This window comes from Lethenteron reissneri, chromosome 20, assembly GCF_015708825.2.
Source record: "Lethenteron reissneri isolate LAM-NWPU_2019-01 chromosome 20, ASM1570882v1, whole genome shotgun sequence".
Lineage (NCBI taxonomy): Eukaryota > Metazoa > Chordata > Hyperoartia > Petromyzontiformes > Petromyzontidae > Lethenteron > Lethenteron reissneri.
In genome coordinates, this window is record NC_083798.1 from 588,339 (window position 1) to 607,293 (window position 18,955).

Sequence of the window (18,955 nt, forward strand, 5' to 3'; positions counted from 1 at the left end):
ACACACACACACCATTACACACACACCACTACACACACACCACTACACACACACACACCACTACACACACCACTACACACACACCACTAAACACACACCACTACACACACACACCATTACACACACAAACACCACTACACACACACACCACTACACACACACCGCTAAATACACACCACTACACACAGACACCACTACACACACACACCATTACACACACACCATTACACACACACACCACTACACACACACACCATTACACATACACCACTACACACACACACCACTACACACACACACACCATTACACACACACACCATTACAAACACACACACACCACTACACACACCATTACACACATACACCACTACACACACACACCACTACACACACACACCACTACACACACACCACTACACACACCACTACACACACCATTACACACACACCACTAAACACACACCACTACACACACACACCACTACACACACACACCACTACACACACACACCATTACACACACACTTCCATTACACATGCCCCAACCGCAGTCTCACGAGGACGACGAGAGTCTCGCTGGATGCGTCGTGCCAACATTTCCGAGCCATTTCCATCCGAGATCAATCTCTGACGAGCGGCGTAATTGATCGTCATTAATTAGGCGATGCGGGTTGTGCGTGCTCAGCCAAGCCTGCAGCAGCAGCATCGCCGCCGCCGCAGCAGCAGTCGTGAACGTGACGCTTCTGTTGCTGCAGTGGGGGATGCAGGGAGGGGATGCAGGGGGGGGGGCACCGCGGTATATGAGCCGCGGGTCGGCACGGAGCTCCCATTGCTCTCCGGACCGCGAGGGCCCAACGACTTCAGCTGCCAGCCTCCGGTGAGTGCGAGAAATCTTCCAGGTCTCCTGTGTGAGTGAGAGACACCAGGTCTCCGTTGTGAGTGTCAGATCCCAGGTTTCTCCTCAATGTGAGATATCCCAGGTTCTCCTGTGTGAGTGAGAGACACCAGGTCTCCGTTGTGAGTGTGAGGTCCCAGGTATCCTCAATGAGAAAACCCAGGTCTCCTGTGTGAGTGAGAAACACCAGGTCTCCGTTGTGTCAGATCCCAGGTCTCCTCAATGTGAGATATCCCAGGTCCTCCTGTGTGAGTGAGAGACACCAGGTCCTCCTGTGTGAGTGTGAGGTCCCAGGTATCCTCAATGAGATATCCCAGATCTCCTGTGTGAGTGAGAGACACCAGGTCTCCGTTGTGTCAGATCCCAGGTCTCCTCAATGAGATATCCCAGATCTCCTGTGTGAGTGTGAGAGCCCAGGTCTCCTCAATGTGAGATCACATGTATCCTCAGTGAGGGCGCATGGCCAGCGGTTAGCGCGCTTCACTACGAACCCGGCCATCCGAGTTCTATTCCTGCTCACGGCCAACACCGATTACGATGATCTGAGCAACCGTTCCTGGGCCTCCTCTAGGTCGACTCAGCCTCAAATGAGTACCTGGTGCGGTGTGTAAACATCGCCACTATGGAGACAAAGGCGGCCGGGCGTCGTGTTGGCCACCCACGCCCTCGTGTGCCGTGCCAGCCTTCATAGGTGCTCGCTAACGGCACTTGCCCCTACAGCCTGTTAAGGCTATGCGTGGGATCTTTGTCTTTATCTTCGTGTGTGGAGCGGTGGCTTCGTGGTGGTGAGCGCACTAACTCCATTCCCGCTCAGGGCCAATATCAGTGGCGAATATCTGAATCGGTCCCGAGCCTCACCTAGGTCGACTCAGCCGTAAAAATGCTGCGTTCCTGGTGCGGTGTTAAACATCAGCACTGAGGATGGGGAAGGGCAGTCGGGCGTGGTTCTGGCCACTCACCACCTCGTGTGCTCGCTAACAGCACTTGGCACAAAAGTATGTTAAGGCTACACGGGGCATCTTTGTCTTTGTTGACACACGTGTGTGGTGACACGCGTGTGTGGTGACACGTGTGTGTGTGGTAACACGTGTGTGTGGTGACACGTGTGTGTGGTGACACGTGTGTGTGTGTGTGGTGACACGTGTCTGTGTGGTGACACGCGTGTGTGTGTGTGTGGTGACACGCGTGTGTGTGTGGTGACACGTGTCTGTGGTAACACGTGTGTGTGTGGTGACACGCGTGTGTGTGTGTGGTGACACGTGTGTGTGTGGTGACACGTGTGTGTGTGGTGACACGCGTGTGTGTGTGTGGTGACACGTGTGTGTGGTGACACGTGTGTGTGTGTGGTGACACGCGTGTGTGTGTGTGTGGTGACACGTGTGTGTGTGGTGACACGTGTGTGTGTGGTGACACGCGTGTGTGTGTGTGGTGACACGTGTGTGGTGACACGTGTGTGTGTGTGGTGACACGCGTGTGTGTGTGTGGTGTGTGTGGTGACACGTGTGTGTGTGTGGTGACACGTGTGTGTGTATGGTGACACGTGTGTGTGTGGTGACACGCTTGTGTGTGTGTGGTGACACGTGCGTGTGTGTGGTGACACGTGCGTGTGGTGACACGTGTGTGTGTGGTGACACACGCGTGTGTGTGTGGTGACACGTGCGTGGTGTGTGTGGTGACACGTGCGTGTGTGTGGCGGCTGACTTTATGCGACTCGGAGTCGCAGTGCGGCAGCTGCCGCTGCTGTTGCCATCGCCACGCGCTCGAAGTGGGACAGAACTTAGTGACGGAATCGACCTCCCGTCCACTTTGACGAAGCTGTCAAACACAGGCGGGTCACTGATCGTCGCGTTCAGACAAGTTCGTGGGATCGAGAGGTATGGCGCTGTGACCGATGTGAAGGGAGCGACGCAGTGCGGCAGTGACAATGCAGCGATTGGTGCAGCGGGTGGGTGAGTGGTGTCGTGGGTGGGTGGTGTAGTGGGTGGGTGGTGTAGTGGGTGGGTGAGTGGTGTCGTGGGTGGGGTAGTGGGTGAGTGGTGTGGTAGGTGGGTGGTGTAGTGGGTGAGTGGTGTGGTAGGTGGGTGAGCGATGCAGTGGCTGGCTGGCTGGGTGATGCAGTGGCTGGCTGGGTGGGTGAGTGATGCAGTGGCTGGCTGGCTGGGTGATGCAGGGGCTGGCAAGGTGGGTGAGTGATGCAGGGGCTGGCTGGGTAAGCGATGCAGGGGCTGGCTGGGTGGGTGAGTGATGCAGTGGCTGGCTGGCTGGCTGGGTGATGCAGGGGCTGGCTAGGTGGGTGAGTGATGCAGGGGCTGGCTGGGTGAGTGATGCAGGGGCTGGCTGGTTGGGTAAGCGATGCAGTGGCTGGCTGGCTGGGTGATGCAGTGGCCAGTGGCTGGCTAGATGGGTGAGCGATGCAGTGGCTCAGTGGGTGGTGATGCTGCGGAGGTCCGCAGTGCAGGAGGCGTTACACGCGACGGATGGAAGTCGCAGTGCGGGCGGTTCCCTGGCTCGACCTCGTCTCTGACGCTGCAGTTAATGGCACGCAACGCGCCCACTGCCACGAATCATTTCAGCCGGAGCTTGTCCCGGGGCTGAGCTCCAGAAATTACAAAAAAACGTCCTCATTTCACAGCTTTGCCCCACGCGTTGAAAAGACACCGCGGGGAGAACACCCTCGCCCTGCAGCTCAGGGGCGACGGGGCCGCTCGGCCGCACCCCCGCGGTGAAATCGCCGCGGTTACTCCCAGAGCCGAGCGGCTCTCTCCCGGTCACAGCGCGGCGCTCCGGAGGGGGGGGGGGGGGAATTGAGAGTCGGTGTGACCCCCGGGGTCAAACAGAGCGACGCGCATCTTGCCACGGCACAGTCCTCGTGCGCACCGACACAAAGTGTCCCTCCGCGTGGCCCGAGCCACACTCACGGGACTGGCGCTCAGGCTGGCAGCGAGCACCCAATGAAGGCCGCCTAATTCATTCATCAATTATTAATGATAATAAACGTTGTTGGGTTCAAAAAGTGTGAGTTAAATTATGAGTTAAATGATGACGTCACCCTGCTGCTCTATTTAAGACCGGGAGCAAGTGGAGGGCTTCACCATTCTGGCGAATTGCCCGATGCTGCTGGATGTAATTACCAGCGAAACGTCGTACTCAAAAATTGTAAATGTTGTGGATTCACTCTTCAATACACCGGTGGGCTAAAGTAGTGAACTATTTGTCTTTTGTCAACGTGACACTTTTTTACTGTTTGGCCGTGTCAGGTGGTGGAGGGTTACGACACATTTATAAATAACGCGATCTAAACCCAAAAACGTTGATTATGAATAATATTGGTCGCGAAAGCCTACGTGTTAAACTGAATCATTAATTAATTAAACAATCGCCTCGGGCCCCAGGCGAATCCTCCGGGCTAGGAGACGCACGCTCCCCCCATGTATTGTTAAGCAACATTTGGGGGATGCTTCTTATATACCAGTACGCGTGTACCTGTGTGTGTATGGGGCGCGGTCGTGTAGCGCTTAGCGCTGCGATACGAACCCGGCGACGCGGGTTTCGATTCCCACTGACGGCCAACACAAGTGGCGATAATCTGAATCGGTCCCAGGCCTCTGCTCGGTCGACTCAGCCTCATATGAGTACCTGATGCGATGCGTAAACATCACCATTGGGGAGACAAAGGCGGTCGGGCGTGGTTTTGGCCACCCACCCCCCGTTCAGGCTGTACGGGGGATGGATTTTTGTCTGACTGAGCACGCGAGCGCGAGCTGTGGACAGCACCTACCACTATGCCTGGCCGCCCTTCGCCCTCTGCAGTGCTGATGCATTGACACGCGTCGTAAACGTTTGAGGCTGAGTCAACCTAGCAGAGGACCGGAATAGGGAGATCACGATCACCACTGTGGCCGCAGCACGTGGTGGACGACCCCGACCCTTGACCCCGTGCCCCCGAGGGGCATCACCGGTCCGCCCAGTGTTATGTAGACATTCAGGTGTAGACACTGAGTTGTAGAGACTCTTTAGGCTGCAGCAGTCTCTCACTGGGGAAACGCTTCACTTCCCAGCGCCCCTACATCCTTCAGTGCAGTTGCAGCCACCACCGCCACCTCCTGGCCATCTTCTCGACAGCCACCACCTCCTCTCCATCTTCTCTCTCGTTAAACAAAGATGGTCACTGCATGATGCGCTTTCAGATGTGCTTCTGCGGCTGTCTGGAATGCTCTTTCTTCTGATACAGTATTAGGAAGCCACTGGAGCTATGCACTTTTAAATCTAGTTTGAAAACTCATTTCTTTAAAACCGTTTTTTGTGTTTGGTTTGTTGTCTCTCCCCCACACCTCCAATTGGCACGGTGGGCTACATACAATGTGAAAGAAGTTCAACATACAAACATTGCCAAACCGATGGTCCACATATTCTACCTTTCAATTCTTAAGGCATCCATCTCTTCTGAATGAAAATCTCCTCTTTGCCCCCTCTCTCCTTCTCCCTGTCCGTCTCTCTCCCCTCCCCTCTCCCCGTCTCTCCCGCCTCCCCCAGACGACACCATGAGCTCCTACACCTCCGACTCGGCCGTCACCTCCATCTACCGCCGCCATTTCGGTGAGGCCCTCAAGTACCGGCCGAGCTACGAGATGCCGGGCTACCGCGCGGGCTCGGCCTACGGCGGGGCGCGCTCCGCCTCCGCCGCGTCCACCTACGGCGCGCTGCCGCGCCGCGCCGGCCACACGCGCTTCTCCGCCGGCTACTCCCTGGGCGCCTCCTCGTCCATAGACACGGTGGACCTGTCGCAGGCCGAGAGCGTCGGCATCGAGCTGCGGCAGGTGCGGCGGCACGAGAAGGAGCAGCTCCAGGGCCTCAATGACCGCTTCGCCGGCTTCATCGAGCGCGTGCACGAGCTGGAGCAGCAGAACAAGGTGCTGGAGGCCGAGCTGATGATCCTGCGCCAGAAAGAGGAGAAGCCGTCCAACGTCAAGCGACTGTACGAGCAGGAGATCGCCGAGCTGCGCGCCCTTGCCGAGGAGTGCCGCGGCGAGTGCGCCGGCGCCGGGGGCGCCCGCGAGCAGGCGGAGGTGGTGCTGGCGGCGTTGCGTGACAAGCACGAGGAGGAGCGCCGGCGGCGCGAGGAGTCGGAGGCGGCGCTGGACGAGGCGAGGAAGGCGGCGGACGAAGAGGCGGCGCGGCGCGCGGCCCTCGAGCAGAAGCTGGGCTCCCTGCTCGACGAGATTGGCTTCCTGAAGCGCGTGCAGCGCGAGGAGATCTCCGAGCTGCAGGCACAGATCCAGAGTGCCCACATCACCGTGGAGATGGGCGCATCGCAGCCAGACCTCACGTCGGCGCTGCGGGAGATCCGCTCGCAGTACGAGGTGCTCGCCGCCAAGAACATGCAGGTGGCTGAGGAGTGGTTCAAGAGCAAGTTCACGGCACTGTCGGACACGGCGAGCCGCAACACCGAGGCCATGCACGTGACGCGCGAGGAGCTCTCCGAGTTCCGTCGCCACGTGCAGCACCGCACGCTGGAGGCCGAGGCGCTCAAGGACATCATCGAGTCGCTGGAGAAGCAGATCCAGGAGCACGACGCGCGGCACCAGGGAGAGATCGAGGCCCTGCAGGTGAGCGCGGGGTCGCGAAACGACGCGGGGGGGGGAGGTGGGGCGGTGGATCGGTGAACGGCTCCAAGGTGGACGTTCAACGGGGAGATGGAGCGGCGAAACCGCCTCGCGCGCCGGTTGCCCGTTGCATCGTCGCAGGGTCGCGTGAGACTGCGACGGCTCTGGGGAGGCCTTCATCCAGCAGTGGATTGATCGTGGCTGACGAGTATGATGAGGTCACAGAGCCTGGAGCTTTCATCTCTCACCATTTTCCAGGTCGCTGATTGGCTGGGGGTAGGTTTTGCGTGTGACTCGTATTAGTCACGGCCATAGCGAGAGGCTTACTGGATGTGGTGTGCCGGACACTCGGATAACGGCCGAGCAGCCAGGGTGTCCCTCATGAGGAAGACAAGCGAGGCTTATGAGAAAAGGATGTGCGGCGAAATGGCAGAGTTCTGCACCGTTACTATTTGAGTGCACAGAAAAGTGGGTCTCTAACCGGCACCGAGTTGGCAATCAGCCAAATATACCCGGCAGAACCCTCCCTTGCGTACGTATCTTGAGACTCCGCAAAATCTCTCCTTGGCGAGAAGTGCAGCAGATTACAATGGCAACGAGCGGCCGCGTGACTCAGCGGTGGAGCGAGTGGCTCCCAGTGGGAAGGTCGCGAGGTCAAATCCTGGTCGGGGGGTTGGGGGAGGGGGTTGACTCGGCCCATCATCCCTTCCTCCGGGGGCGATAAAGCGAGAGTCCCCCTTCTGTGGGGAAGTCAACGGTGGCTGTGTCATATCATGGGACCTTTTTGCCAGTATTAAAGTATGAAAAATAAGAATAGGTTTCAGAAGGCTGTCTCTGGTGTAGACCAATGCATATATAATTATCAGAGCTATATTCTGTTTTCATGTTCACCACAAGTACTGCGTGTGGTTAATGCAGACTTTATTCCTTGCAGAAGGTATCTATTTGGTGTTTGAACATCTGGAATACCTCCTGTTTTATTGCCAAAGGATAAAACCTATTTTTATTTTTCAGTGGTTGTGTCCTATGCATAGACTCGCCCCCGCCGTAGTAATGTGCAATTTCCCCCACTGGCTGTGCAGGGTTGTAAACAGGAGATGAGCATCGGTGTTTGAATGCTCATTTGACTGCCGCCGCGGTGAGGATCGCGAATCTTCACCTCCGCCCACCGCGGTGCATCCTGCGGGCCCCACGAAGCGAGGTGTCTGACCGTGACCTCTCTCTGCCCCCCCCCCCCCCACCGCCTGCAGGAGGGCATCGCCGAGCTGGAGACGGAGCTGCAGTCCGCCAAGAGCGAGATGTCGCGCTACCTGAGGGACTATCAGGACCTCCTCAACGTCAAGATGGCACTCGACATCGAGATCGCGGCCTACCGGTGCAGGCTCATGATCCCGGGCCGTGACTCCGCTCAGGAGTTCAAGTTGCAAAGGGACAGGGGGCGTGGGCCTAGGCAGAGGGGAAGGCCTCGAGCCTGGACTTGCACAGGGGCAGCGAGACGACAGCACGGGTGACTGGGGGAAGGGGGTTCCAGACTGTGGGGGCAGCAGAGGAGATTGGGCGACCTCCCATCTGAGTCAAGGTTTGAGTGGGGGCTCTGACAGAATGCCTGGTTTGCTGGGGCAGAGAGTGAGTGAAGGGGAGTAGAGTGAGATGAGAGGGGAGAGGTAGGAGAGTGCGTGGAGGGGAGTAGAGTGAGATCGAGAGGGGGAGGGAGGCAGGGGGATTCCAGGGAGGATCTTGCAGGCGGTGAAGATTGCGATATTGAAGTTGGATTGGGGGGATAGGGGGGATGGGGTGAGCTTCCATGACGGGTGTGGCGAGATATTTGGCAGCGGAATCCTCCGGTACAAATCGATATAGACACACAGCACGGTCCAACAGTGGAAAGAGCAAGGTTTCTCCAGCGCAGGTTTCCATGGTCGTGCCGCGGGTCGCTCGGCACGTCGTTCGGCACGGTGGTTCGCCCCGCGCGCTGGAGGCTCCCGGTGCGCGCAGCGAAACGTCGGACATCGGTACCAAGCAACGCGCGATGCGACCCGAAAACCGCAACGGAGAGTTACAAAAAAAATCTTCATGAAGTCTGCATCCGATTCCTGCATGCGTCTCTCCACAGGAAACTGCTGGAGGGCGAGGAGTCCCGGTTGGTCACCGCCAAGTCACCGGCGATGCTCATGAGCGGCGGCGGCGGTGGCGGCGGCGGTGGCTTCCTTCAGCAGTTGCGCCCGGCGCGCACCTCCATGCAGATGCCCTCCAAGTACCTGGGCCTCTACGACTTCTACGGAGGCTTCCCTCTCCGCGGCGACGAGGGCGGTGACAGCTTCGAGTCTTTCGTCTTCTCCAAGCGCAAGGGCAACTAGCCGCCGGCGTCACCATTGGCGTCCGTGCGAGAACCGGCCCCTCGGTTACCCACGACCCCCCCCCTCCACACCGGGCAGGGCTTGCGTTTGGCAGTATGGCCGTGCCGGTCCGGCTCCGTCCCGGATCTTGTCGTGTCGAGACCTCGCCACGCCGAACCCCGAAATACTCCCCGCCCCCCCCCCCCCCCCCCCCATGCTCAATGCCAACGTCGCTCGCGGTGCTCGTACGCTGCCCGGTCGTCCGCTCCTCCACCCGTCCACACCCACGACTGTGCCAGGACCCCCAACTTAGAGGGTGGAGGTGCCCAAAAATGTACGAGAATCTTCACTCGTCAATTGGCGAGCGTACGATCCGGCGATTTCTGGTTCGCGTAACGAAATGCTCGTGGGGCTAGAGCATCGTGCAGTTTACGATGCCAGTGTTCAGCCATGCCCTCCACCGCCCGACAGAACCAATCGAGATGTCATATGGGGATAATCAGAGCCGCCACCCCATTCGGTTTGTTGGTAAAACCGGTGGGGGGGAGGAAGGTCGAAAAGTGAGCCAACTCGGTGTACGTGTGCAGCCTACACGTACAACGACGTCTGTATATTACAGTGATGGAAATAAGCAATGGTATGAAGCAATACGAATAATAACAATGATTAATTACTGGCATTCTAGGGAAGTAATCGTAACAATGAAGACGTATTTGAGATGTTTGCCCAACACTGGTTGTTGCATCGAATGTTTGAACGGAAATTCCCCTGCTGAGCATCACGTGTCGGGCGCAGCACGATGTGAACTGCAATTGTGAAACAAGACTTGACCTGGCTCTCTGTCCCGAACCAAAATTGGCCAAAGGCGTGTGCCCTGGGCCTAGGCGAGAGCTCCTCCACGCTCCCCCTCCACGCCCCCCCCCTCCTGCAGAGCTTGGTTCACCGCCCACTCACCCTCTCGCTCGCTCTCTCGCTTACCAACTCGCTCACTCTCTTGCTCACCTTCTCGCTCTCTCACCCTCTTGCTCGCTCTCTCGCTCGCTCTCTCGCTCACCAACTCGCTCGCTCTCTCGCTCACCAACTCGCTCGCTCACCCTCTCACTCGCTCTCTCACTCACCAACTCGCTCGCCCTCTCACTCGCTCCCCTCTCGCTCGCTCTCTCGCTCATCAACTCGCTCGCTCTCTCGCTCACCAACTCGCTCGCTCACCCTCTAACTCGCTCTCTCACTCACCAACTCGCTCGCCCTCTCACTCGCTCCCCTCTCGCTGGCTCTCTCGCTCACCCTCTCACTCGCCCTCTTGCTCACCCTCTCGCTCGCTCACCAACTCGTTCACCCTCTCACTCTCTCTCACCCTCTCACTCTCTCTCACTCACCCTCTCGCTCGCTCTCTCACTCACCAACTCGCTCGCTCTCTCGCTCACCCTCTTGCTCGCTCACCCCCTCGTCCACTCGCTCGCTGTGAACGCATCTCCACGACAAAACTAGGGACCGAGATCGGCAAAACCGAGGCTGTTGCAAAGCCGGGCGCCGCGCGATCGGTGATGGGAATCTCTCTGCCACAGGCGCAGGGACGGATAAACGCCACGGACTGCCACCAACGACACTGGTGCAAATCGTGCCGCTGCTCGTCGCACGGGGCCCACGGTTGGTTGGGTCTACTCGGCCGCACCGTCGGCTCTCGCTGCGATTTGACGCCGTCGTCACGGACGCCGAGGGAGAGAGATATATAGACGACGCAACTTTGAGGTGCGGTGCAACGCCTCTTCTGGCGCGATCTCGGTGCATAGTTTCGTCGACGCGACGACGGGTGGCAAGCCCCTGGGGGTTGCTCAGCCGCTCGGGCGGTGCGGGGTGGTGGCTTCGGCGTGCGTCGGGATTGTCGTCGCGATCGTAGCAAGCGGAGCAATCGTAGCGAACGAATCCACGTCGTGTCCTCGTCGTGCGAGTGTGCCGCTTGGCGTTGGCGTTGCGGCACGGGAAATGCAGCCCGAGTCTGAATGAACGAATAAAAACTTCGCTATCGCAACAAAACCACTCCCGGTGTCCTCCTGTTTGTGCGGTTGCTTAGGAGGCACAGCGCGACGTCGCCTCGATATTTTTTATTTTATTTTACGAGGTAAGGCCTCCTGAGCTGTATAGCTCTTTTTTTAGAAGCGATCTGGCCACAAATGATAGCTCAACGAAGTGGCTTATCATCACGTGGAAATTTAGAGCAGCCAAATACTCTGAACGCGTGATGTTGATTCTAACTGTGGAGGGAAAAACCGGACCCGGAGAAAATCCACACGACCACGGGAAGAGAGACACGCGAACTTAAATATACAGCAGGCGTTCGGGTCGGGTTCGAACCCACAACCTCCTGTATACCAGGCGAGGTAGTTAACATCTCGGACCCACATTGAACAGAGAAGGTCCTCGCCTCTATAAACTTCTGGTCTCGTGCGACCTCAGGAGACTAAGGCAGCGTTATCTGCATTGTAGCCTGGGGCATAAGGCTGTGAAGATTTGGCAAATCTGGCAACGTATGGTCACCGACACTGCCACACGACGGGCTACCCTCGCAATCGACGCTGGGGGATCCTTTAGCGTCCGCTGTGAAGCGGGCGGCGTGGAGTATTGCCACGGTTACTACACCCGCATCACCGACCAGGACGGCCACTGGATTCGACCCGTGAACCTCCGCCCTGGCTTGCCCTGGTGGAAACACTTCGGGCGTAGGATGATGGCTGCGGATTGGTGGGATCGTCCTTCAATTTCGGGGTTGTTAAATGATGTTGCTGTCAAGTTGCCGATAGACACGGGAGGCCGCAGCGACAATTATTCGAACGGATATATTTGATTATTTGATATCTTGCCTAAACAAGGGGGTTCGTTAAGGCTAGTGCATTAAACATGTTGGTGGGGTGGGGGGGGTCTTTGAAATATTGAAATTTTATTGGGAAAAATGGTGGTTGTGGCTCCCGGTCCTGGTGTCGTCCACACTCGGTGTTCCATGTATTATCGGGACTGATGTGTTGGGCATGTTGCCAGTAAACATTGATGCGACAGAGGAGGTGGGTTTAAACGCCTGCTGGGGTTATTTCCCTTTGATTCGGCCGCGTGTTCAGGAAACGGCCAATTGTGCGGTGCAGGGGTTGTTGTCTTGTGCGGCGGCTATCCCCCCACGCTCACACCGTTAACTTTACGGACGCTTGCTTGTTTTGAACCAACGCGGCTGCTGCAATAAAAAACGACGAGCGTTGGGGTCGCGCGAGTCCCGCTTCTAAGGAGGGCTGTGGAACTAAACCGGTCAAGGTTCAACGTTGCCCCCTTGCACGCACTGTGTGCGCTCACCGACCTACTCACCTACCCACTCGCATACCCACCTAATCACCTACCCACTCACTCACCCACCCACCCACACACGCACACCCACCCACTCACCTACCCACTCACTCACCCACCTATTCACTCACCCACCCACTCACCAATCCACTCGTCCACCTATGCACTCAGCTACCCACTCACCTACCCACTCACATACCCACCCACCCTCTCACCTACCCACTCACTCATGCATCCATTCACCTACCTGCTTAACCACCCACTCACCTACCTAGCTATCCACTCACCCACCCAGTTACCTACCCACTGACTCACCCACTCACATACCCACCCACTCATGTACCCACTCACTCACCCACCCACTCACACACACCCCCTCACCCACTTACCAATAACCTTGCTCAAACTAAGACACGTTATAGTCTATTAGACCTCTCACAGTGCTGAGTGTTGCCGACTACTTGACGTGCAAGCCTGTAGCTGTGGCACGCGCTCGGAACAGCCACTCCACTCGGCGCCGCAGTGGTGAGATGTTCACTACCTCGCCTGGTATAAAGGAGGTTGTGGGTTCGATCCTCACATTGACACCTGCTGTATATTTGGAATTTTAGTATTCTCCGGCGGTCGCGTGGATTTTTCTCGGGGTCCTCCGGTTTTTCGCTCTGCATTTAGAATCAACATGGAACATTTAAAGTATTTGGCCGCTATAAATTTCCACCAGATAATCCACTTCGTTGGGCTATCATTTGTGGCCAGGTCACTTCTACGCTTCGAAAGAAAGAGCTACGTGACTCAGCGGGCCTTACCTGGTAAAACAAAACATAGTTTAGTTTAATAGTTGAGAGTTCGTGCGAAATACGATTCAGGCAGCAAAGGGGAAAGACTCGTCCTTCTCGCTTTATTAGAACCTCGAGCCGCCGCAGCCTCGAAACAAAGTGGCCCTACGCTTAAATCAGAGGAGCATCGATTGTAATCACTCGGGGATCCGGGCGAGCACTGCAACAAATCACTGCGGTCGCGCGAGAGCACACGCGGCAATTTAAGTAATTAAATTAGCTAGAAATGACCGGCGGCCTTACGATTCATGGCCAGTGTCATTCTAATGCCTCTTGGCAAATGTCCCGACCCAACGTAGATGCGCGGGTCGGGCCCAGCGATGATCCCTCCCCTCCGCCACGGTCATTTCAGCCCGCCGGTGACTTGAGACATTTCTGACAAATCTCGAGGCGTGTCGCGTTCACTCGGCAATGCCGCATGGTGGAGGGTTAACGACACAAATTTTTTACCGGATCAACGCGTGGCCTAACCCCAAAAAAAAGGAAAAAACCCACGACTCATCATGTTGGTTGTGGTAAGTTACAGTTAATAGATATCCCGTCGACTATGGAAGCCGAGCATGGTGTCCGGCGGTGTCCCGCGGTGGCTGCCGCTACCGCTGGCGCCGGGACGGTCGGCGTTCTCGGGAACGCGCGCCGAGCGGGGGGCCCCCTCCCCGCTGCTCAGCCGCTGCGGCCGAGAAACTTGTGCTCGTACTCCTTGCGCTCCTCAAAGTCGTCCGACGGGCGGTTGTACGGCGTCCACACGGGATCGCCCGCAAACAGCCGCATGACCTTCACGTAGTTCTGTCGACACGCACCCAGAGAGCGACAACCGCAGCGACCACCACCACGATCTCCGATTAGCACGGCTGGCTACATGCTGCACGAAAGACGCACACGACGCACACATGAGAACCGTTCGGCGGCGGTGGCCACCATGAGGCCCCCCCGCGCCGCCCCCCGAGGAGTTGAGCGGCAACTGGGACGGCCGCGCCACGGCCAGTGCCGGATGATCCCAGTAGCAAAGTAGCTATATAATGCTACGGGCCCCGCACTTTCAAGGGCCCCGCGCTAAATGCTTTCAAGCTATCAATCCCGGTTCAGTGATTCTGCACTTGCTCTATTACTATAGTACTATACTGCCTTCAACTTTTATGAACGACTGGGTGTTTAAGGTTAGCGATTTATTGTATTATCTGGCTGTACAGCAAATGAAAAAATACAATTAATTTACTATGCAAGTTAAACATTTATGTGTTGTAATATTTGTGTTTTTTTTTATTTAGGGCCCCTTTATAACATATGCTACAGGCCCCGCACTAGCTTAATCCGGCACTGGCCACGGCCGACAGCTAAGCGGCGTCGTTGTTACCGCAGCAGCAGCACCAGCAGCACCGAACCAAACTCCACTGCTATCACAAGCAGCGGATGCAACACAACTGGCGATACTTGGCGATACTTGGCAAACAACTTTTCCTCCTCGAGGTTGTTGGGGATTCTTAAGATTTGTTTGATTTTCAGTTCAACGTGGAGTTGCCCGTATTTGTTTCGCAATTACCATAGGGACATGTTGAAAGTGAAATGCACGTTTGCACCCTAGTCTCTCAACAAGAGCGGAGACTGACCTCCAGAAAGCGATCCACGGGCTTGGACTCTGCAATGCCGCCCGACACACGTGTGTCCTCGCAAGTGTTTCATCGGCGATATTCACGTCACGTGGCCAAGCGACGCAGCGAGGCAATGACCGTGGCCACCAAAAAGTTTGCGGTTGTGAGATGTTAACTACCTCACCCGGTACACAGGAGGTCATGGATTCGATTCCGACCCTGACACCTGCTGTATATTTGGAGTTTGCATGTCTCTCTCTCTCCCCATGGAGCTGTTAACTGCCTCGCCCAGTATACAGGAGGTCGTGGGTTCGATTCCGACCCCGACGCCTGCTGTATATTTGGAGTTTGCGTGTCTCTCTCTCCCCGTGGAGATGTTAACTACCTCGCCTAGTATACAAGAGGTCGTGGGTTTGATCCCGACTGTAACGCCTGCTGTATATTTAGAGTTTGCATGTCTCTCTCTATCAGGGGTGAAATGGATTTTTCTCCGGGACCTCCAGTTTTTCCCTCCAACATCACGCGTTAAGAGTATTTTGGCTGCCATACATTACCACGTGATAATCCATCTAGTTGGGCTATCATTTGTGGCCAGGTCACTTCTATAGAAGAGCGCTATAGCTCAGTGGGCCTTACCTGGTAAAATTAAATTAGTTTAAAGTTTGATCCTTTTAAGTTTTTTTTTTTTTGCCACATTTTCATTAAAAGCCCCTTGACAATTTCCGCCAGTTTTCTCCAGGGGCAGAATTCCGAACGGCGACGCAACCTCACGCTCAAGTTGTGTTCGTATGAGATCGTCTTTAACAGAGGGGGGGAGGGTGGGTTATCGCAACCCCCAGTTACGGACGGACGGATGGAGCCAACACCTAAATGCTTTCTTTCAACCTTAGTTGGGACAGCGGCGACTAAAAAAAAAGTTCGAAAATAATGGGAGATGTTAAGAAAGAGCCGGAAAAGCATGAGCATCACCGCTGGCGACGACTCGAGACGGGCGACGTTGGGGACGGTTTGGACGCGCGCGAGGAGTGGACGCGGAGTGGTCCCCGTGCGACGGCATGCGGCCCGGCGCAGAGGGAGCCCGCGTGGGGGAGAGTTGAAGTCTACGGGCCGGGCGAGAGCTGCGGCTGGCGCAGAGCGCTCCTCACAAGGCCAGCGGGGTCACGGTGGGTCGTGCGAGTCAGGTGGAGAGACGGCACGATCGAAAGTGCGATAGGGAAACGACCGGACCAGGCGGTGACCCGCTGCGGTCTGCGCTCCTTCAATGGAGGAGCGGCAAAACGACACGAACTCTCTCTCTCCTGAAGCCCTCTCGTCGTGGCCTGCAGCAGCAGCGTAATCTCCACATTGGCATTCAGCGCCTGAACGTATTGCCATACGCAATAAGAGCTAAAGATACATAGCCATCCACAGAGATACATAGAGACCCATAGAGGCACATATAGAGATGAAGACGAACGCTATAGCCAACGTTACCGTGAGAGGAAAACTAAGGTGCGACAATGTACCGATAGTAAGTAGAAGATGAAAAAATAATATGCTTTACCCTATCCGGCAATAATACCGGAGGCGTTAAGATGTTTAGTCGCCAAATAGGCACCGATCGCAAGGCAACAAAATGGCACCATAGAGAGTAAGTAGAAGAGTCCGTGGATTGGAGAGAGTGCCGTTTGCTAAGGGCGGGCTCATCGGGTTCGCGAGATCGACCCACGAGGGCTTTCCGTCACACGGTCTGCAGACTCCACACCGCAGCCAGAGGGGGAGCGGAGGGGGCGCGAGTGGGGCGCCCCGCGCGACCGAGGGGGCGCGTGGCGACAGTGCGTACATTGCTGTCCAGCGTGAAGCGGTGGTAGATGCCAGCGGGCAGCGTGATCATGTCGCCCCGGCGCACGGCCACGCGCACCCAGCGCTCGGCCTCGTCGCGCACGTCGAAGTAGCCGCCGCCGTCGAGGACGTAGCGGATCTCGTCGTCGCGGTGCAGGTGCTCCTTGTAGAACGAGGCGAGCTGGGGGAGGTGGGTGGGGGGGGGTCACGGAGAGGTCATAGAGTCGTCATGGGGTCACTCCACGTGCACCGAGTCACGTATGACTGCGTATGTGCGTGCTAAAAGCACCTCGCCCCAATGATATGTTCAGGCTACACGGGGGATCTTTGTCTTTGATATCTCTGGGTGTCAGCGGTGCCTGCGTGTGTGCGAGTGACATCCGTTTCTGAGTGCGTGGAGCGGTGGCGTAGCGGTTGACGCGTTGCGCTACAAACTCTGTGTCCCGAGTTGGATTCAAGGCCAACACCAGTGACGATTATCTGAACTGGTCCTGGGTCTCTCCTCAGTTCAGCCTCATACAAGCACCTGGTGCCATGTGCAAACATCGCCGGAAGGGAGACAAAGGCGGCCGGGCGTGGCGCTGGCCACCCACGCCTATCGTGTGCCGTGCCAGCTTTCATGGGTGCTACTCGCTTCCAGCACTCGCCCCAACAGTCTGTTAAGGCTATACGGGGGGGGGGGGGGGGGTGAATCTTTGTCTTTTGCGCATTTCTTTTGCATGCCTTTGGAGATAAGCAGCGATTTGCGACTATCGCAATCGCCGTGGGGTTGAGGATCGGCGCCGCCGTACGTCCACGCACGAAGCCATTTCACGACGACCGGGGTGCGTGTGCGCCCGCGACTCCTGGTCCCCGGTGAACGCCGCCCGCCGTCGCGAAAAACCGCCTCCGCTGGCGTGCACCTTCTGCTCGTAGTCGGCCATCGCGTCCTTCCGGATGGTGATGATGTCCATGTAGGAGTAGCCGAGCTCCTTGCGGATCGCTCCGAGCTCCGGGTCGTTCTCGTAATCGTCGGCGTTGAGCTGCGCGGGGGCAAAGGAGGTGCAACTGGTCGGACTGAGCGCCAAACTCCACGGCCGCACCACGGATCCTCCCCTCTGCCGGATGGCTAAACGCGATTCACGGGAGATGTGGATTTGAATTTGGGCGAATCATCTCCTCCCATTTCCTCCACCGTCTCCGCGTCGCTATGCCACCCACCACCTCCACTTCCACCCAGCCCTTGATTTCAGTTTCACTTCAGCTGAGAACCAGAACACAGAAGGGAATGTTCATTTCGACTGCAGGAGGAATCCGAGTAGTTATGAAGCTCTTTTCACGGATGTTCAGTCGGCGCAGGGGTCAGTAAATTACAACGACAAACAATACACAAACATGTGAGAAGACAATCCCCATCCGAGAAATATTACCGTGAGAAATAAATCTGCACCTTTACCCATCACAATAACTTTCACACCCATCACCACCACTCCCCCACCCATCACCACCACTCCCCCACCCATCACCACCACACAATTACGTGGCAAAACATGCGAAGAAACCTGTTCGGTTACTATACGCATTGTCTTTGAAACTCATTGGACTATACCAGAGGCAGTGGGCCTTCTCCATGGCCAAGTCTCACCACCAGCGTCAGACCACAGAACGCCAAAGAGGCGAAGGGTAACACAATTCCACTCGGAACAGACATCAAAGACAAAGGCACGTAGGTAAAAAAATAATAAATGAAAATAACTAAATTAAATTACGTTTCGAAACCCATAAAGCTCCACCCACCAACATCCAGGCACCCATAAAGCTCCACCCACCAACATCCAGGCACCCATAACGCTGCACCCACCAAATTCCACCCAGTTCCGGATTCTCCCAGTAGCTACATGTGTCTCTGTGCCTGCTACATGTGTAGCTACACATGTAGCTACATAATGTTACGGGCCCCGCACTTTCAAGGGCCCGCGCTAAACGCTGTCAAGCTATCAATTCCGGTTCAGTGACTCTGCACTTGCTCAATTACTATAGTACTATACCGCCTTCAGCTTTTATGAACGACTGGGTGTTGAAGGTTAGCGAGTTGTCGCATTATCTGGCTGTATAGCAAATGAAAAAAATACGATTATTTTACTGTGCAAGTGAAACATTTGTTTTAATATTTGTTGTTTTATTTAGGGCCCCCTTTATAACATCGCACGCTACAGCCCCCCCACACTAACTTAATCCGCACGCAACCATTCACAACAACAACATCCGGGCACACGAGTGCAAGAACGACGACGATGGTGTCGACGATGATGGCGATGATCGTGGCGATCGCTGCCGGGGCCACCACCTTCCAGTGCCTCACGCCGAGGCGGAGCAGCGCGGCGGGCGACACGGGCACGTTCGGCCGCAGGCGACACGGGGAGCGCGGCTCGGTGCCCGCGGGGTCCATCAGCCACGCGTCCGACATCGCCGCCGCCGTCGCCACCGCTGCTCCTCGGCCACCGTCCGCGCGCGCGCGCGCCCTCGTGGTGCGAGGAGGGGGAGGAGGGGGGAGGGGAGGGGCCACCT

The 18,955-nt window shown here is 56.6% G+C and overlaps 2 protein-coding genes across 2 annotated transcripts; one reads left to right on the forward strand and one right to left on the reverse strand.

Annotated features, from left to right (window-relative positions):
• The first annotated feature begins 787 nt into the window (after window positions 1–787).
• On the forward strand, window positions 788–10,872 carry LOC133344537 (neurofilament light polypeptide-like). The gene is made up of 4 exons (XM_061554520.1): window positions 788–878; window positions 5,430–6,502; window positions 7,750–7,874; window positions 8,613–10,872. Exons 2-4 carry the CDS (start codon window positions 5,438–5,440, stop codon window positions 8,854–8,856), a joined length of 1,434 nt encoding a protein of 477 aa, XP_061410504.1. The 5' UTR covers window positions 788–878; window positions 5,430–5,437; the 3' UTR covers window positions 8,857–10,872.
• Window positions 10,873–13,040: 2,168 nt separating this feature from the next.
• On the reverse strand, window positions 13,041–18,926 carry ADI1 (acireductone dioxygenase 1). The gene is made up of 4 exons (XM_061554521.1): window positions 18,735–18,926; window positions 17,311–17,430; window positions 16,410–16,589; window positions 13,041–13,784 (listed from the first exon to the last, which is right to left on the reverse strand). The coding sequence occupies exons 1-4, from the start codon at window positions 18,852–18,854 to the stop codon at window positions 13,662–13,664; spliced, it is 543 nt and encodes a 180-aa protein (XP_061410505.1). The 5' UTR covers window positions 18,855–18,926; the 3' UTR covers window positions 13,041–13,661.
• Between the last annotated feature and the right edge of the window lie 29 nt (window positions 18,927–18,955).